Raw genomic sequence first — 21,661 nt, forward strand, 5'->3', positions numbered from 1 at the left:
TTATTTTTCATATAAAAAAAACTAGGACAACAGGTGAAAATCAGATTATAATTATGCCAATTTTCTGGATAAATCTTTAATTTAAATGTTGTCCTTTCTTTTAATTGTAGGCTTTGTTAATGGAACATTGATAGTTATAAGACAATTCCTAGCTAAACCACTGATGTGAAATTTGTTCAATTTGAGTGCAATGCAATCACAGCCCCTAATGATGGCACCAATGCAACGGTCACAATGGTTAAAGTCACAATCAAACAATTAAATGGTGTAGATCAGCAGTTTTAAAATCTTATGTTTCTAAAATTAGTTCAGTTAAGCCAACAGGGAAATAAAAATTTTTAAGAATTTTATTTTTAAGTACAAAGACCAAGGACAAAATATCAATTAAGAGAAGAAACTAAGAGGGAGAGCAATTGAAAATGAGGCCAGAATTATACTATTACAGCACCAACATTTTTCTGGAGCCTCAAAATAATCCTTTTGCAGAATAAACCTTCAAAAAGTTTCTATGATGGAGCTGTGAGGTTGACAGCAACAGCTCTACTTCAGAATTCATAGCTCTCTGGTCAGGGTGAAACTGGGGGTATCCTGTGCTTACACAGGACTTCAATTTACAGCACTCGAATCTGGTGAGGAGAGTGGGTTTATAGTCCATAATTGTGAGGTGACGGTTCTTGGTTGCAGAGATGAATTTTAGGATTCAGAATTAGTTCTCAAGTCAGAATGAAATATGGAGTATGGCTTTTGCGGCCAGAATGGATGGCAATGTTTTGGGGCTCACAGCTTCTGCAGGAAGCGCAGCACCAGGTCCCTCAGGACAGTGCGCAGTGGTTCATTGTTGTCACAAACTATGTGTGTCCCATCTTCCTCCAGCTGGATCAGCGTGTCCTCTGCCTGCAGGTGCAGGATGTGTCCATCTACCGTGTCCTCCACCTTTACCTCCGTGATGCCATGCTGGAGGGAACACACAGACACAGACACAGACACAGACACAGACACAGACACACAGGGAACACAGTGATTCTGTCACATGGAACAACCTACCCCATCAATGCTTGCTCTGCCACAAACTAAAATCAAGCAAGAATTTTGCTGTAACATTGTAACAGTGATGTGCAGGAATATCTATCAGGCCCAAATTCCTGAGCTTGAGTTTGAGAAATGAGAACTATTTATTATTAAGTAACGACTTGCAGAAATTGTTTTTTAAACTTACAGTGCATCCAGAAAGTATTCACAGTGCTTCACTTTTTCCACATTTTGTTATGTTACAGCCTTATTCCAAAATTGATTAAATTCATTTTTTTCCTCCAAATTCTACACACAATACCCCATATTGACAATGTGAAAAGTTGAGATTTTTGCAAATTTATTAAAAATAAAAAACGAAGAAATCACATGTACATAAGTATTCACAGCCTTTGCCATGAAGCTCAAAATTGAGCTCAGGTGCATCCTGTTTCCACTGATCAACCTTGAGATGTTTCTACAGCTTAATTGGAGTCCACCTGTGGTAAATTCAGTTGATTGGACATGATTTGGAAAGGCACACACCTGTCTATATAAGGTCCCACAGTTGACAGTGCATGTCGGAGCACAAACCAAGCATGAAGTCAATGGAATTGTCTCGAGGCACAAATCTGGGGAAGGGTACAGAAATATTTTTGCTGCTTTGATGGTCCCAATGAACACAGTGGCCTCCATCATCCGTAAATGGAAGAAGTTTGGAACCACCAGAACTCTTCCTAAAGCTGGCCGCCCGTCTAAACTGAGCAATCGGGGGAGAAGGGCCTTAGTCAGAGAGGTGACCAAGAACCTGATGGTCAATCTGTCAGAGGAGAACCTTCCAGAAGGACAACCATCTCTGCAGCAGTCCACCAATCAGGCCTGTATGGTAGAGTGGCCAGATGGAAGCCACTCCTTAGTAAAAGACACATGGCAGCCCGCCTGGAGTTTGCCAAAAGGCACCTGAAGGACTCTCAGACCATGAGAAACAAAATTCTCTGGTCTGATGAGACAAAGGCGTCATGTTTGGAGGAAACCAGGCACCACTCACCTGGCCAACACCATCCCTACAGTGAAGCATGGTGGTGGCAGCATCATGCTGTGGGGATGTTTTTCAGCGGCAAGAACTGGGATGCTAGTCAGGATTGAGGGAAAGATGAATGCAGCAATGTACAGAGACATCCTGGATGACAACGACCCTAAGCACACAGCCAAGATATCAAAGGAGTGGCTTCAGGACAACTCTGTGAATGTCCTTGAGTGGCCCAGCCAGAGCCCAGACTTGAACATCTCTGGAGAGATCTGAAAATGGCTGTGCACCGACGCTCCCCATCCAACCTGATGGAGCTTGAGAGGTGCTGCAAAGAGGAATGGGCGAAACATGGGCAAACATAGCTTGTGGCATCATATTCAAAAAGACTTGAGGCTGTAATTGCTGCCAAAGGTACATCAAAGTATTGAGCAAAGGCTGTGAATACTTACGTACATGTGATTTCTTAGTTTTTTATTTTTTATAAATTTGCAAAAATAAAAAATAAAAAACTTCTTTCATGTTGTCATTATGGGGTGTTGTGTGTAGAATTTTGAGGGAAAAAATGAATTTCAAATCAATTTTGGAATAAGGCTGTAACATAACAAAATGTGGGAAAAGTGATGCGCTGTGAATACTTTCCGGATGCACTGTATTTCAAAAATGATTTGTAGTAACTTTTTTATTTCAGTCAAGGAATCAAAAGCTTAATCTGTACAAAGTTCCAAATAAAAAATAATTGGTTTTCAAAGGAGATTAAGCTGATTTGTGAAAGATCTTCAAAGATGTATCCCTCTTAATCTGACAGTTCCTCACAAATTCATCACTGTGCTGGCTGTCATTGTATGCTTTGTGGAAATTCAAATACAGATGAGTGTATTCTCTCCTCGCAACATTACCAAAATTCTTATACGTCCTTCCATAGAGGTCAGAATTGAACTTTTTACATGTCATTTTTCCACATGGAGAGGTCCAGTTCTTCATGGGGAAAATGTATATTTCCTCAAAGTAATTGGGACTATGCTGTAAGCATATTATGAATTCTTGTGATCTAGAGTAATTCATTGGACTGTGACACATTTTTTTTGTGATTCTGTACTCTAGCACTGAGTTTGAAAGGATACAATGAGGTTGAAGTTCTGCCACCTTTAATTTGAGGGTATTTTCATCCATATCGAATGAACCATTCAGAAATGACAGCATCTTTTGTACATGCCCCCCCAGTTTTAAGGTTCTACAAGTATTTGTTCAATTTGCATGACAAACGCATTTCAATCGGCAAGTGTATTAATTTGTGTCATAAGTGAATGCAGAAGAGAGCTGTTGAGGTCAATTCTTGATTCTAGACTTTGCAATTGCCATTGGAGATTGTTGTTTGGGTGCAACATGAGGAAGACAGCAGTGTCGATGCAAATTGCAAGCTGGCCATCATAATCAATCAGGAATATTGCAAAAACCCTGGGCATGCCCAAGTCAACCGTGGTATATTAACAAAAAAAAAACAAAAAATAAACTCAATTATGTCCAAAGACCCTGTAGACCAAGACCACTGTAATGGATGACCGGAGAATACTCTCCATATTAGGGAGGGGCATTTACATGTTTCGGTTAACTGCCGACATTTAATCTATTAACCGATTTATTTAAATAAATAAAAAACATCTATTTTTCAAACACCCTTAATAGGCTGCACTACAATCATGCTGTGCTACTGCCAAAACAATGAAAGTCAGTATAGGCACATTAATTAGATTAGATATTACTTCACAAACAATGGGAGAATTATTTCAAGAAAAAAGTTGATTAACCGTGCCCATCCCTTTTCTCTATGGTGATGAAAACCCCCCTGACAATGGCCAAACAGATCAAAAACACTCTTCTGGATGCAGGTGTAGATGTGTCAAAGCCTACCAAATGTAGAAGACTACACCAGCAGGACTACAGGGTACACTACAAGATGCAAACCACAGATAAGTCTGAAGAACAGAAAGGCGAGAATGCCCTAAAAGAGTAAAAAAAGCACCTAAAAGAACCCCGAGAACAAAGTCTTGTGGACAGATGAAACAAATATCAACATGAACCATAGTGATGGAAAGAGGAAAGTTTGGAGAAATAAAAAAAGGAAATGCCCATGATCCAAAGCATACCACCTCATCCATGAAACATGGTGGAGGGGGTGTTATGGCTTGGGCCTGTATGGCTGCCAGTGGAACAGGATCATTTGTCTTCATCGATGATATGACTGCAGACAGAAGTAGAACAATGAATTCTGAAGTCTAAATATTTTATCTGCTTAGATAAAACCAATTTCTACACACACATAAAGTCAATGTAGAAATATAAAATTAATTTATGAAAACTGCAAAAAATTGTTTTATTTATATGATGGTAGCTAATGTAACGTTAATGTTAGATGTCAGCAACCCCCCTAACGTTGTAGCTAATGTTAGCTAGCCAACATCATTAATATGAATAACCAGTGCAAGCTAGCAAGCCTTATTGGAAATCCTATTACAATAACGTTAGCACCATAACTAGCTAGCTAGTTTTACAACATGTAAGGTTGGATTTAATGTTTCAAGTTGATGTAAAATCATCCCAGTGTTTCTATGTACGGCTGCTGATGAGCATCTGCTGTTTATTAGCAAACATTAGCTGCCAACAACGTTTGTGAAGGACATGAGCAATTAGTAGTGTTTTTTGTTTGTTACCTCCTGTTTCTGACACTTTGAAACTAATGTCGGGCGTCTCTGTGTCGCTGTCATTGACTGTGCCAAGCACCTGAGGCCGCCCTGTAAACGGATCTGACGGATCTGGGCTATCCTCATGATTTTGGCATAGTTAACTAGCTAACTGTTTCTACACAGCTCTGGTTCAGTCGATTTTCAAGTAACATTATTTCATTCTGCAGCTGAGTGGCCAACCGGAGGTATCTTAGCAACCTTTGTTTACAAACATTCTGATTTAATGTATGCTGACTTTAGTTTAGCGCAACCACGCCCCCGATTGATAATGCTTTTACAGTGTGAAGGGTTATTATGTGCCCAAAAAACTAAAAAGGTAATTACCCCGAATGCATTATATAAGTTACAACTATGGGTGATCGTTACAGAAATGTCACAGAGCGAACACACTTGGCTCCATGGCCAAATAAATGTTTTGGTGCTGTAATAATTGTCAGAATTTCAAGTCGGGTGGTTAGTGTGAATTAAAGCCGTTTTAACTTGGCTAGGTTGTGGAGCTTGAGCTGTGGGGGGACGGACAGGCAGCTTTACAAAGCTTTTGCGATGATGTTCAGGCACAAGTATGAAGCATTCTGCCGCAGACAGAATCAAAGTGGCGCACGGGCTGAAACCGCAGTTTAGTGTGATGGGGATGTGTCTCACCTTGTTTAGTGTGATGGGGTTATGTCTCACCTTGTTTAGTGTGATGGGGTTATGTCTCACCTTGTTTAGTGTGATGGGGTTATGTCTCACCTTGTTTAGTGTGATGGGGTTATGTTTTTTTTTTTAAATCAACAAATTGATTTAAAACAATTAAGGTTCACAGGGAGGTAGGGAGGGATGGGGAGAGGTGCTGCTTGAAGAGGTGCGTCTTCAGTTTGTGCTTGAAGGTGGGGAGAGATTCTACAGTTCTGACCTCAACGGGGAGTTCGTTCCACCACCGTGGAGCCAGAACAGACAGTAGTCGTAAGCGTGAGGTGGAGGTTCGGAGAGGGGGAGGTACCAAGCGGCCTGTGGATGCTGAACGAAGAGGTCTGGCAGGGGTGTAGGGTCTGATGTTTTTTTGTAGGTTTAGTGTGATGGGTCTCACCTTGTTTAGAGTGATGGGTCGTGCTTCACCTAGTTTATTGTGTTGGGGACGCGCGTTTCGCCTCGTTTAGTGTGATGGGGTTATGTCTCACCTTTTATAGTGTGATGGGCTTATGTCTCACCTTGTTTAGTGTGATGGGCTTATGTCTCACCTTGTTTAGTGTGATGGGGTTATGTCTCACCTTGTTTAGTGTGATGGGGTTGTCTCACCTTGTTTAGTGTGATGGGGTTATGTCTCACCTTGTTTAGTGTGATGGGTCGTGCTTCACCTAGTTTATTGTGTTGGGGACGCGCGTTTCGCCGCGTTTAGTGTGATGGGGTTATGTCTCACCTTGTTTAGTGTGATGGTGCTATGTCTCACCTTGTTTAGTGTGATGGGGTTACGTCTCACCTTGTTTAGTGTGATGGGGTTACGTCTCACCTTGTTTAGTGTGATGGGGTTACGTCTCACCTTGTTTAGTGTGATGGGGTTATGTCTCACCTTGTTTAGTGTGATGGTGCTATGTCTCACCTTGTTTAGTGTGATGGGGTTATGTCTCACCTTGTTTAGTGTGATGGGGTTATGTCTCACCTTGTTTAGTGTGATGGTGCTATGTCTCACCTTGTTTAGTGTGATGGGGACGTGTCTCACCTTGTTTAGTGTGATGGGGTTATGTCTCACCTTGTTTAGTGTGATGGGGTTATGTCTCACCTTGTTTAGTGTGATGGGGTTATGTCTCACCTTGTTTAGTGTGATGGGGTTATGTCTCACCTTGCTCAGGGTAGCCAGGAAGTGCTCCAGGGGCACAGCTCCACTCAGTAGTGGTTTTGGGGTCAGTACCTCGGGAGGCTCCTCCACCACACGTTTCCGCTTCTTACTGGGCGGGGCAGGGGCGGGCTTGGGTACAGGCTGGATTTACAGGCAAATATTTCACAGCCAATCATATAACAGGGTTTGGGTTAGCTAATTACAAGGCACCACCTCAGAATATTCACCTAGTAGCAGATGATGAAATGCACAATGATTCTCTGATTTTCTTTTGCCAACTTTTAGAACATTTGCTTGGAGTTGTGAAACTTTTGGATGGAAACTTGACAATAACGTTACTATAGCTTTTTTTCCATAAAATAATTACATTGTTTGAAATATTTTATACGATTACTTTTTTAAATGCAGCTGTGATATAATGGACGTCTGCGGACCTCGCCTTTTCTGGAAATGAATCCACTGAAAATGTACTTCTGAAAAACTGAACAGCAATGTAGCTTTCCAAATATAATGCCAGTTACTTGCAAACATCAACGGAGCTCAAAAATGCACATTTTAACTTTTAACTACTGCCGAAAATTCCCACAGAAGCAGAAGTTTCTGCCAAAGCAGACCAGTATTCTGGGGCATAGAGGTGCATTATATCACCTTATATCCAGTCCCTCATCCTACAATAAGCTCCCTGGCTCTACTGCCATCCACCAAAGCCCCGCCACCCCACTGACCTGCAACATATGCTTGTTGTCCTTGGACTGCAGGACTGCAGAGACAGTTGCCACGGAGATGCCAGGTTTGACCTCGGAGGGAACCAGAGATTTGGCAAGCTGTTAGGGAGGGATGGATATTGTGGTTTATAACTGACAAACTGCCCATGTGGCTGTGATGTAGCTAGGCATGCCAGCCATCTGCCTTTGCATGGCTATTAGAAGTATTGTAAGTGCACGGACAGTGATGTCCGGTCATCAATGGAGAGACATGCGGAGCCAGGAATGAGTGTTGTTTTTCTTTCTTGAAATGAGGATCTATTTCACAATGGCACTTTTACCTTATTGAACTCAAGAAATAGCCACTGCATACATCACTTCTTAAAATGATAATCGTAAATATGGTATTAAAGTATAAAATACTGTGGAGGACTATGTAGCCTGTGGGGTGATATCAGCGGAGTGTTTGTAGCTAGTCAAATACTGCAATGGCGGAGGTGAGCACAAGTAGAGTGAAGTGAAATAAGAAGCCGACAGGGCTTATCCAAAAAGACAGTGAACCTTGGAGTTGCTTTTCATCGATGGTGTCAGCAAGGCTAAAAATCCTACAGAGTATATCTTTAAAAAAGACATTTTGATACAGGACTCATTCTTGCATTGCTCAATTACTGCCACCTACTGTCCGTCTGTCCAGTCTGCAACCCTTTCACCTCCACTTCAGAAGCTTAGATCTCTCTTCCCCTCTCCCTCACTCCCACCCTCCCTCCCTCCTGTAATGTCTCCATCTCATGCATGCCGCTCCCTCTTATCGCCCTTTCTTAAGAATCACTGTCCTCCCTCTCTCCAGTAACATACCCCTTTCTCCTTCTTTCTCAAATCCCTCTCTCTTATACCTGTTTCTCTAATACAAGGGTGGACAAATCACAAATCTATGTGGCAGTCCTCTTTTTACTGCTGGCATGCCTGTTTTAAGATTAGTGAATTCGAATTTGAGCTTTGTATTCCTTCAAAAATGGTTATCAGTGCTTTGTGCAGTCTACACATACTGTATAATCAAGGGAGAATCAACAGAGGATTACTGGAAGTTCTTAAGTTACGATGCATCATATTTTGGTAGTTCAAGGCATAAAAATTGTATGTGCACTAAAGATTGGTCTGACCTCGGGCAGCAGCTGAATGCGCTCATAGCGGCGACGGAAGGGCAGGCCCAGGACAGCACAGCGACGGTAAGGCATAGGAGGGGGCTGTAGCTCCAGCATGAGGTCTGCACGGTGGGCCTGAGACAGGGGGGGCTGGGTGTACTGCTCTGGACACACCACATGCAGCGGCTGCAATGAGGACAGCAGAAGCACACAGAGAGGGGACATTCTTCCCGAGTAATCAGGAAACAAATGGTTGGGGACTTGGCCAGGCTAGGGTTTAAAACTCCTCTGGTGAGTTTGTTTATTTCCCTCAGTTAACATAAAGGTTATGAGTAAAATGAGAATATGAATAAAAGTTTTGTCTGTTCAGACATTTTGGTTGATATCAGTAGCCCTCAGCACTTGGCTTTTCTGTTGAATTAAGTCACGCAAGGCACTGAATGGGTTAAGGGAAATGGACTGAACTGATCACTGCACAACTATATTTCAGTCTGTAATTTTGACAGACTCAATGAAGGTTGGTTTGAAGGCTAAACAAAAAATAATAATAAAAGTAAAAAATTCCAGAAACATTTCTCTTTTGACAAGAAAATACCCCCTGTTTAAATACACTTCTTGGATGATGAGTACCTGGACTTCCTTAAGAAGCTTTGAGACCTGGTGGAAATTGAGCCGGGTGTCTATGGGGCAGTACACACACTTCATAGCCAAGGGCTGGTAGGGGGCCAGGACATCCAGATAGGAGAAGTCTGGCTCTGAGGAGGCACCACATACAGCATCAGCTTTCCCACAACACCTACTTTGTGTATGAGAACACATCATTAAACTTAGTGCAAAAGTATTTTTGCTCTGATATCATTAATATCCCACCATGAAATCCCTGACATCCCTCTCTGAAGTACCTGATGTCCTATGGTGAAATCCCTGATTCCCACTTGTTGAGTGTCTCACTCTACACATTTTGGTCAAAATCAGTTGCCCTTGGCACTGTAGAATGTTGGTACTTCTGTCGACCTAAGTCTCCCACGGCACTGAATGGGTTAAGGGAAATGGACTCCAGTGTCTCACTGAACATACCCCAAAACATTCCATTCTTTATTTAGGGGAACAGACCCAAACACCTCCTGTTGCTAGCTCAGTTAAACTATTCCAAACTCTGTCGTAAGTTTTGTGTTTACATTAGTCTCTGCTGCATGTGTGTCTCATGTCTCTTCTTCTGGTTCGTCATCAGATTGGCTGTTTCAGTATCCATTTAATCGGTTTGAAAAGGCCACCATTCAAGGGTGCTGGAATATGTTTTCAGAAGGGGGTGCGCTTCTGATGAAAAATTCTAAATCGTGACGTCACTATTTAAGGATAAGTTACTTTAATTGGTGAACTTGCAGGGAGGAGCTTAAAGCAAGATGGTTTTCTATTATGTTTTAACTTACATACATATACCACAAGCAGAATGAATGGTTATTCCATTGGCGTCTAGTTCTTCAGCCAGATAATCTGCAAATACAGCATATGGCTGGAAAGGATATAGTCATTGCAGATACCTTGTCTAGATCTTGGAATCCATGCACCCTTAAGTTATAAGTTAAAAGCTAACAGCCATTATGGTGGAGTCGTTTCTGTTTCAGAGTGGATAGGACAGTTATGAGGGTACTGTGAATATATTGTAAATAAGTCTACAATACCTTTGTCAAGTATTCGGCAATATGTTTGCTCACTTATTTAACTGACAAAAATGGGAAAAGTCATTTTTATGATATATTGAACAGATCTAGGCACATGCTTGTTTTGGGTACAGGTACCCTTTAAGATTTTTTCCTTTTGGGAGGGGAGATGTATTATGACTAAGAATTACACACACTGAAATCCTTGTTCTTTTGGTTTCCCCCTTTGTTTTGTTTTGTTTTGGCACTTGGTGCTGTACGTCAGGCAACGGGACACGCCTCTATTCCACAGGTTGGCCTCCTAATTGATGTGAGCTGAAATTGGGTTTTGGAGAGGACAGTCAGAGATAGTCGTAGAGGAACGAGTTAAGCACAAAATATTTGTCAGTCTGCAATATAATTTCCGCTGCCCATTCCCCACTTTATGCTTTTTCCAGTTGTAAAAACTGACACCAATACTTCCTATTCTCAAGTGGATCTCACCTGCAGACAATTAACCATATCTCACCAATAAAGATCATGCTGTTGAGAATGGACTTGCACATATCTCACCGGTGAAGATGATGGTATTGAGACTGGACTTGCCCCACAGCTCCATGAAGTGTACCACGTCCCCAAACCGTAGGGAGGGATGTCCGGTGAACACCACACAGGGCTGACGGAACTCGTTGCTGAAGTTGCCGTGGATACTGGGGTAGTGCTTCAACTTGTTTGTTTGGATTAGCTTAGCAGAAAAGAGAGGAAAAACAGTATAATGGAGGGCTGAAAAGTGCAGAAGCACTGTACAGATAATTAAAATGAGCGCGGGGAATCAGCAGGTCCTGCGGAAATCCGTGGGCGTCACTGTCGCTGTGAAAAAAAAAAAAAAAAAAATCCAGCAATTACCTCCAATGGTTCACTAGAACACCAGGAGGTGCAAGGAGGTGCACTTGTCAATGTCAGCAGTTTTGAGAGTTTAGCCTGTTTAATAGGCTCGTGGTAATCTTTTTTTTTTTATTTTATTTTTTTTAAAAGATATTTTTTAGGCCTTTTTCAGACAGTATATAGTATAGAGAGACAGGAAGAATGGGAGCGAGAGAGAGGGAAAGACATGCGAAAAATGTCAGACGGTCGGATTCAAACCGCCGACGTCGCGGCTCGCAATGAGCATGCGGTCAGTGCTCTACAGGCTGTGCCACTGAGACACCCCCGCTAGTGGTAATCTTTAGCAAATGCTTTCATGACTTAACAGAACAAAAAACTATAAATCAGGGCAACAAATTAGAGGTAGGCTGTATTAGCGGGTTATTTTTTGTCTCAGTGATAATCAAATGAATATAAACCATACACAAATAAAATGATTTAGCAATATTTTTCTTAACTTACGAAACAAATCAAAAACAATTGTTTTACAAATAGGCCAACGTTGCTTGCACTAACTCCACTGAACAGACAAACATAATAAAACATATCAATTTTTGACACGCTTAATTAGTGTAGCCCCTTAAATGTCCCTTGGAATAATGCAGACGCTTCCTTCCCCCAAATAGGGTAGGAAAGAACCGGCACCATTGTAACATTTTTCACTTCTTACTCAATTACTCAACGGTAATGTAGCCCATGCTGTGAAACTGTAACTTCAGAGAGCGTACACTTGTCTGCCACAAGTAGAGTTATGTGTAATATTCCTGTAATGTGTAATGTTCCTTACTCAGGGTAATACTATAGGGTAATCTGTTATTGTCCCAAGAGCCCTATATGTACAGGTGCATCTTAAAAAATGTGAATATCGTGGAAAAGTTAATTTCTTTCCATAATTTCATTTAAAAAGTGAAACTGTCATATATTTTAGATTCATTACACAGTGAAATTTTTTTCATTTTAATCTTGATGATCACGGCTTATAGCTGATGAAAAAAAATCCAATATCTCAAAATATTAGAATATTACATAAGACTAATCAAAACAAGGATTTATAAGACAGAAATGTCGAACTTCTCAAAAGTATGCTCATTTATGCACTCAACACTTGTTCAGGCAATCATGGGGAAGACTTGATAGTTGTCCAGAAGACACTCATTGACACCCTCCACAAGGAGGGTAAGCCACAGAAAGTCATTGCTGAAAGGGCTGGCTGTTCGCAGAGAGCTGTATCAAAGCATATTCATGGAAAGTTGACTGGAAGGGAAAAGTGTGGTAGGAAAAGGTGCACAAGCAACAGGGATGACCGTAGCCTTGAGAGGATTGTCAAGCAAAGCCGGTTCAAGAATTTGAGGGAGCTTCACAAGGAGTGGACTTAGGCTGGAGTCTGTGCATCAAGAGCCACCATGTACAGATGTGACAAGTGTTGCATTCCTAGTATCAAGCCACTCCTGAACCAGAGACAATGTCAGAAGCATCTTACCTTGGCTAATGAGAAAAAGAACTGGACCGTTGCTCAGTGGTCCAAAGTCCTCTTTTCAGATTAAAGTAAATTTTGCATTTCATTTCAAATCAAGTTCCCAGAGTCTGGATAAAGAGTGGAGAGGCACAGAATCCAAGTTGCTTGAAGTCCAGAGTGAAGTTTCCACTGTCAGTGATGATTTGGGGTGCCATGTCATATGCTGGTGTTGGTTCACTGTATTTTTTTTATCAAGTCAACGCAGCCGTCAACCAGACATTTTAGAGAATTTCATGCTTTGGTCTGCTCACAAGCTTCATTGAGATGCTGATTTCCTTTTCCAGCAGGACTTGGCATCTGCCCACAGTGCCAAAACTACTAGTAACTGGTTTGCTGACCATGGTTTTACTGTGCTTGATTGGCCAGCCAACTCACCTGACCTGAATCCCAAAGAGGATCTATGGGGTATTGTCAAGAGGAAGATGAGACACTAAACCCAACAATACAGACGAGCTGAAGGCTGCTATCAAAGCAACCTGGGCTTCCATAACACCACAGCAGTGCCGCAGGCTGCCTCCATGCCACGCCACATTGATGCAGTAATTCATGCAAAAGGACCAAGTATTGAGTGCATGAATGAGCATACTTTCCAGAAGGTCGACATTTCTGTATTATAAATTTTATACTTTTTTTGATTGGTCTTGTGTAATATTCTAATATTTTGAGATACTGGATTTTCATGAGCTGTAAGCCATAATCATCAATATTAAAAGAAAAACAAAACAAAATAAATATTTCACTTTCCTGGAAAAATAATGACACGAAAATCTCCCGGAATCTAAGTTCTTTCGAGTGTTGCATATATTAGTATTTCTTAATGAAATGTAATGTAAGAAATGTAATGTAACAAATGGTGCAGAGATGTTATTAACCTCCACAAATTACACTTTTTATTTTTGTAATGAAAGAAGAATTGGCTCCTAGCACAAGGCAGTGATTGACAGGTCCCAGAACACACAAATATTTTATGTAAAGAACGCATTTATCGGTTTAGACTCTGCTCCATGTCAACATGTTGTATTTGCCGCCAAATGTGAAAGCTTTGAAGCAGTCAGTCAGTGGATGTTACTTTAAGAGAGAGACTTTACGGACTAGCATTGCCACAAAAATGGCTTGTGGCCGTACCATATGCGAACCAATAGTCCAGAATATCTTGGCACCCTACAGCCAGGAACATTTATCAGTGTTAAAAAGTACAGCATTTTTTCAGCGTGTGTTCCGATCCATCAAACTCAGGTAACATAAAGCTGTTCCCATACACAGTCCAGTATTTTAAAGAGACTGAGGGTGTGCAATACAGTCTATTGGACTTTTATGATGATTCCGATGAGACAAGCAGGGCAATTCATCAGCAGATCGTTGATGTCACAGAACGGAACGGATTGTCCACCAGTCAAATCAGTGCGTATGGTGCAGACAACGCATCGTTTCATTATGGGAAACATAACTGTTTATCAGAAGTTAAAAGAGCTCAATCCGCAAATTGTGAAAGGCAACTGCAAATGTCATCTTGTCCACAACACACTCCAAACAGCTAACCGAGTCCTTAGCGCAGCAGGAATTGATGTGGAAGCTTTTGTTTTGAAAATCCACAGCACGTTTTCGTGCTCTGCAAAGAAAGCTGAGACTTTGAGAGAATTTTGCGAGTTCACCTCAACTCAATATAGAGAAATGCTGAGACATGTACCAACCCGCTGGCTTTCTCTGCTGCCCACAATTCAGCGAATCTGCTGCACTGAAATCCAATTTTTTGTCACTGGGCAGCTCCGACTGTCCAAGCATCATCTGGAATTTCATGACTGGGAGCGCTGGTGCGGATGCTGCGGAGAGCAGCGAGACAGTTGCAACAATCTCTGAGTGCTTTTTGTTGTTCATGCACAACATAATGCAGGAGTTTGATTCTGCCAATCGAAAGTTGGAGACTGAAAATGCATCTCTCCTAGATCTACACTCCGTAATGAGCAGTCTCCGAAACCAGCTGATCTCTCGTCAATCTGACAAGTTTTACGGATCCAAAACCAAGACAGCACTGAAAAGTCTCAGCTCAAATGTTAGGTAATGCTATCACAGTTACTATGTCAAGTAACACATTACTTTCTGAAACTCATCACACACATTACTTCCTATTTATGTTTTTAAGCTTCTAATGAATTCATGCACACTAATGACAATGCAGTTTGTTTAGACTTTTATTTGATTTTTCTAAATATTTACCCTGCACCGATAGAGGGCGCTACAGCTCATATTCTTCTCTATTCCATTTCGCCTGTACCTCTTCCATTTAATATTATGCCTTTGAGCTTCATTTGAGGGTTAATGTGCTACCATATTACTTTGAATTGAAATCAATACAAAATATGCAACACATTACATTTTCAAAGTAACTTCCCAACACTGGTTACAGTACAGGTCAAAGTATCTTATTAAAGGTAAATTATATTACGTTTCAGTTAAGATTAATTGAAAAACGTTTTGATTTCACATTTCATGACTTCAATGCAGAAACTCAAGATATGAACCAGACAAGTGCAGCAAGCATTATCCTCATGAGTCAACAGCATCTTCAAGGAAAGGTTTTTTGTTTTTTTGTTTTTCCCGCGAGGAAAGTAAAAAAAAAATGTTCCCACTGAGCAAGGCAATTCACTTTTATTTAACATAATTAACAACAAAACTGTTTTTCAGCAATGTACTGTATTATGTTCCTCTGTGTGCCAGTTTGCCATTTATTTTAGCTTTATTTGCATATCAGTTAATATTTGCCAGACCAATTGCCATGACATTACCATAATTATTACATTATGAAGATAGCTTTCAAAATCAGGAAAATGCAAATTACCTGATCGTCCACAGTGCTGTATTATGTAATCCTCAAAACAGAATAAAGTTGTTGTTACACATAATAATAATACTAATAATAATAATAGTGACAAACTTTATTTACAAAGCACTTTTCATGCAATGGAATGGAAGAGTGCTTTCACAATAAGACATAACCGGTAGCGTACATCACTTATGTGTCTGTCACAGCCAGTTTCAGTCGAGGTTATGCTGTTATGGAAAAAAATATGGCCTATACAGTCATACATGTTTCCTCTTTTGATTACCACTATTTATTCATATTTAGTCATCCAATCACAAAGCTGACTAACTCACTAAGCTTGACTTCTGCACCAAGTAAAAACTGGAATCCCTTGAAATATGGAACAAGGACTAAAGTATATATATATAAAAAAAAAAAAAAAAAAAAAAAAATAGCTGTTCCGAGTTTTACTCCGCATTTACTCTTACTCAGTTTGCCAGCTTTGTTTGTGTCCAGGATTTTTACAGGACTGAGGTGGCAACCCTAAGCACAATGCATATTGGGAATCTAATTTGCAACATTAGTTCTGACCTACAAGTAACGTTATATTCACTGCCCTCATACCCTTGTCTGTAGCCTTCCAAGCAGTTAAGGGGTCTTCCCCAGCTTACCTACAAAAAAATCATCAGACCCCTACACCCCTGACAGACCTCTTCGTTCAGCCTCCACAGGCTGCTTGGCACCTCCCCCTCTCCGAACTTCCACCTCACGCTCACGACTACTGTCTGTTCTGGCTCCACGGTGGTGGAATGAACTCCCCGTTGAGGTCAGAACTGTAGAATCTCTTCCCACCTTCAAGCGCAAACTGAAGACGCACCTCTTCAAGCAGCACCTCTCCCCACTCTGTATTTTTAGTTTGGCTAGGTAAGCAGTGTTTGGCTAGTTAAGTTTGGTCACTTTTGCTTTGTTGTTTGTTTATTTGTTTGTTAAAACATATATATTCAGTGACTGATTGTGGTTGACTAGCACCATCTACAGTATATGGAGTGAAACTGTTCTACCAGACATTGCAAAAAACCCATGGGAGAATGACTCCTGCAGTTCAGCACTCATTTTAAATGACTTCTCTGACAGATAAACCTAAATTTATCAATTTTGTTGGAGAGTGAGGTTGAACTGGAGGAGCTGGAGTCATTCATTTTCAAGCAATGTATCCAGCAGTATATGCTTCACCACCTCTTAACAACTATTGCAAAATGTAAAATGAATACTGATTTAAAAAATAATAATAAAAAATAACCTTAGTTAAAAAGGATTACACAGAGAAGACGGTTGGTATGCTTACCTCTGCGTGGGGGAACGGTGGCTCAGGGAAGTATACCTTCGACTGCTTATTCTGACAGAGCCTGGAAAGGATGGAGGAGGAAAGAAAACTAACTTTTTTTTGTCCCTTCAGACAATGATAACATAGCTGGCCTTCCAAAATCCTTTCATTGGTAGAATAGCAAGTATTCTTTTGGCCACTAAAAAAAATATTTTGAATAAAATGTCTCTCTGCATAAACATTGCACAAACATATTAAATCAAGACATTGTTGTAGAATTTCTATTGTGCAACAATAATATATCAAGCTCACGATGATCACCAACACAACATGAAAGGAGCATTTTAAGACTGAATTTACCCATCTGACCTTTCACATCATGTCCCAACAGAACTCATTGGTAAGCCCTCAGCTGTCACTTTTTCAAACACTAATTTCACATGCAACAAAAAAATGCAACGATGCAAGGTCATTTTACCTTCAAAATTCATCGCAAATATGTTTCCTTTTGAGGCTTGATATCAAGTTTTTAGTGCTGCTTTCAGATGGTGACTTGCAAAGTCACATGCAGTTACCTGTGACTGAGACATAGGCTGTGTTCGACACTGCATACTATCTGCACTTGACCACTATTTCTAACATAGAAATGAGTATGTAGCGTGCCTGCAATGCACAGTGTGATCATTTTGAGTATACAAGGCTGTGTTACAAACTGAATACGACCCATACTTAGCATACGACCAGTGAAGTAAAATTTGTATGTTGTGTTTCCACTACCTAGTACATTCATTTTGAGTACATGAAGTGCCCGATGTCTACTACATACCCATACAAAAGCATTGGAGCAGCAAGGCAAATTCCTTTGTTTTTTGCAATACACTGAATGCATACATGGCTTGAGATAAAAAGATGAACACATTTGTACTACACTGATAATTCTTCATATTTTGACAATTGTTGTGCTCTAGTAGTCTGTGCCCGCATTCTTCCAATCCCTCCTGTTTTTCACACTACTGTAAAAACGATCCACTGTGTAGCCTACGCCTTGCATGCTTTGGAAATATTGCTGCTTTTTCACTAAGCACTCATACCTTTTAATTGTTAAATGAAAGGTAACTGTTTAAAGTAAAGCATTTACTGTTTATGCAAGAAATTGGAAGCTATGATTTTGAGACTACATTTACATTATGCTATATGAGAACCTTGAATCCAAGGGAAGGCCATTGCACTATTGCATAGTAATTATAAATCATTTCAAAACCGCATGCAACTCAGCACATGCCAAACTCTGGTTCTACGGTAGCTTTTAAATGTTAACGTCAATTACAAACAACCTCTCGAAAATACAGTTCATATTTGTAACACAATGGAACACCAAACAATGTCCACGCAAATAGTACATAACCTCACCCAACAAGACATTCTAAATCACTTGCTGTCCTCCTTGCATATTGATCTTAAAGACCATACTAAAGGTTTTAAAATAGTGCTTCCCTTGATCTGGCTCCAGATGAAAATCACATTACATGGTCGTTGTACTGAAAACGCAGCTGGCTGTGTGAAGAACGTTGACAATGAAAATGTACGGGGCTTTTCAAGCCAACCTGAAGAAGTTTGTTTTAATGATACTGTACCTTACGCTCGTGGTTCTCTAGATTGCATAGCTTTTCAAGATCAACCATTTGAATTGCAAGCAAACAACTACAACTTGGCAGTCAACAAAATAAGAAAATATGCACTTTTGTTATGCTGATTAAACCATGACACGAACATTAGCTAAACTGAGTCTGAAACATGAGTTACATTAACGCAACAGTGAACAGTGGTGGGATCAGCTCCAGTGCTGGTCAACTGACTTACCTTTCCGTATGAGTTTTCAAATGTCTGTTGAAATTTGACGTGGTTTTTATTTTTTTATTTTTTTATTTATTTTTTTATTCTCCACATTTTGCTTGTTGTATTCGACGAGCCTGAATTATTTAAACTCAAAGGCCAGAACATGAGGAACTGTAATCTTAGCGAGCTATTCGGCAAGAAATACAGCACGCGACTAAAAGGCGCACGGTGTGGAGCGTAAAACGACGTTGGGTGTGTTTTAACTAAGGAATATATTTCATATAAATAATTGAAAAGTAATTGTTGGCTGTGACATTATTCACGATGCCATTTGGCAGACTCTTATTTTATTTATTTATTTTTTAAATTTTTATCCTATTTTTCCCCCTTTTTCTCCCAATTTGGTAGCCAATTAGACCCCATCTCATTCAATTAGAGCTAGTATTAGATACACCGCCCACACCCTGCCCCTCGGCGGCCGACGGGAGAGCGACACGCCTATTTCAAGCCATCTTGCCTCCCAAGTCGTGACCGTGATTCCGAGGCGCTCGAGGTGCTTGTTTTTGTGCGGCGATCTAACCCTGCCAAGTCCCTCCCTCTGGAGCAGCGAGCCAATTATTGCTGCTCCACGTGAGCCGGCCAAACTTGGCTTTTGGCAGGACCGAGAATCGAACCCCGGTCCCCGGTGTACAACTGCAGCAAACTACAACCGCAAGTCTGCTGGGTCTTAGCCTGTTGCGCCACCGCGGCTCCCTTGGCAGACTCTTATTGTTCAAGAGTCCTTATTGACGAGTCCAAGTCAAGTCTCAAGTCGAGTCCGCGTCCAGTCTAGTGTATGTGCGACTCAAGTGCGAATCGAGTCCGAGTCACTGACTCAAGTCCCCATCTCTGGTTAGAACGCAGTTCCGAACACATTCTTTTCCAGCCAAATTGAAACAAACACAGTTGAGTGACCTGAGCTCAACGGCACTTGTAAAAACAATATAAAAAGGGTATAAGCCTGAGCCTGAGGACTGCATATGTGAACTGCAACTGCAGAACGCATGAATATCATTGCACAAAATATGAAATGCACAGAATTTTCTCACCAGGAAAAATAACAAAAGCAACATCTCTGCCAGCACCTTAACGGTTTGGATATTTATGATGAAAACACTCACCACTCTGCAAAGATCTGCGAGAACTCCAAGGAGCTGTTGGCAACGGGCGAGATAAAGTAGAAGGGAGTTGTGCCCAGGTTGGCTGAGTCGATGAACTGGTGCAAACATTCCAGCAGATCGTAGATCACACCTGAGGAATAGCACGGCACCAGGACATTTCCCCCAGCACGGATCGTCATGGCTGCAAAGTGCAGGGATACCCATGAGCAACACAATGCATTTAATCATTAGGCATACCATCAAACCACACTGAAGACTACTCAAGCCTAGACTTGGAGGGCTATAGTGTTTGCACCATCCCAGCACTGAACCACAAGGCTGTAAAACCATCCTAGTAACTAAATTTACCCATTTAGTTCAGAGCTTGCAAGTTTTAAATGCTGTCCTTAGAGACTGGGGATGAATGTCCTTAACATAGAGATGTGCATAATGCACCTCCCACAAAAACAATCCACTCACCCATCCCACTCTCAGCTGGGAAAAATACAGACTGAGAAAATACAGTTAAACTAATTCAAACCAGAAAGGAAGATGCCTGTGCATATCAATATTTGATCATCCTGTACATCAATGATTTATATTACTAATTTATTTACCTTTATTTATACAGGTTTTTTTTTTTTTTTTATATAGAGGTATTTATACAGGGTAAGTTGACAGAGCATGCATGCTCTTTTGCAGCAACGCCCCCCAAGTAGCCCATGAGCGTCCCTTACAATACACAACCGCAAGTGGTCCGGTGTTTATTGTAACCAGCTCCAGAAGGCAAGTGGCCAAATGTGCATCCTGTAGTCAGCACTAAAGTGAGGGGCATTCTACTCTAAGAGAGAAAATCTGGACAAATGTTTTGACCCTACATCAGGGATTTTGCCAATTTTAAGGTATGTTGTTTATCAGGTCAAGAAAATTGGAGCAGACGCGAATCGCGAATCGAGTCCGAGTCACTGACTCAAGTCCCCATCTCTGGTTAGAACGCAGTTCCGAACACATTCTTTTCCAGCCAAATTGAAACAAACACAGTTGAGTGACCTGAGCTCAACGGCACTTGTAAAAACAATATAAAAAGGGTATAAGCCTGAGCCTGAGGACTGCATATGTGAACTGCAACTGCAGAACGCATGAATATCATTGCACAAAATATGAAATGCACAGAATTTTCTCACCAGGAAAAATAACAAAAGCAACATCTCTGCCAGCACCTTAACTGTTTGGATATTTATGATGAAAACACTCACCACTCTGCAAAGATCTGCGAGAACTCCAAGGAGCTGTTGGCAACGGGCGAGATAAAGTAGAAGGGAGTTGTGCCCAGGCCCAGCGGTTCCTGAGCTCATCTTTACAGTATGTTAACATTCCATTAGCAAAATATTGCATGATATGAAATGTAAACACAGACCTCATATATTATGCATAAACTGTTATATATTGTTACAGCAACAATATACACCGATCAGCCACAACATTAATGCTTAAACCAGTTTTTAAAATGATTAAAAATGCTTTTTCATTACATGATGTGTACTTATATAAGCAGATAATCATAAGTGAACTGCATTCAAAAGTTAAATTTTAAAATGAAAATGGAAATCTTGTAAGCTCATTGGGAGGGAGAGGGGGGTGCATTGTTTTGGTATTTAAATATCTTGGGACGACTATCTTAACAGACGCTCCAAGACCTGTAGAACTTTTCACCTTTAAAAAAATAATAAAGACCACCCGCCATATTTTAAAATGCTTGGCATCTAATCCTACACCCTTCTTCCCTCCATTAGAATTACATGGTACGACATATGGTGAAACTTATGTAGGAATAGATCCCATGCAATTTTGAAATATTGGGGGTTGTTTTTATTTTTTGTAAATATAAAAAATTATACGGGTCCAGGAGCACCTATTAAGATACACGTTGAAAATTATTTCATACATGGACGTAATTAATCAGATTTATCTTCCTAAAAATGATACAATGCTCAACATAGCCGCCTGGTGGAGTATTTTGATATTGGAGACCGCAATCATA

General features: G+C 40.7%; 1 protein-coding gene across 1 annotated transcript in view; it reads right to left on the bottom strand.

Moving 5' to 3' along the window:
* Positions 1-329: 329 nt before the first annotated feature.
* Positions 330-21,661, bottom strand: part of ints9 (integrator complex subunit 9) — a 46,744-nt gene continuing 25,412 nt past the window's right edge. Inside the window, exons 10-17 of the mRNA XM_061242541.1 lie at positions 19,642-19,822; positions 16,667-16,727; positions 10,655-10,826; positions 9,072-9,196; positions 8,460-8,627; positions 7,321-7,419; positions 6,599-6,736; positions 330-954 (exon numbers count right to left, since the gene is read on the bottom strand). Of these exons, the coding sequence (XP_061098525.1) occupies positions 778-954; positions 6,599-6,736; positions 7,321-7,419; positions 8,460-8,627; positions 9,072-9,196; positions 10,655-10,826; positions 16,667-16,727; positions 19,642-19,822 (1,121 nt within the window). The 3' untranslated portion in view covers positions 330-777. The remainder of the gene's footprint in view (positions 955-6,598; positions 6,737-7,320; positions 7,420-8,459; positions 8,628-9,071; positions 9,197-10,654; positions 10,827-16,666; positions 16,728-19,641; positions 19,823-21,661) is intronic.

This window comes from Conger conger, chromosome 5 (assembly GCF_963514075.1).
Source record: "Conger conger chromosome 5, fConCon1.1, whole genome shotgun sequence".
Taxonomy (NCBI): Eukaryota; Metazoa; Chordata; class Actinopteri; order Anguilliformes; family Congridae; genus Conger; species Conger conger.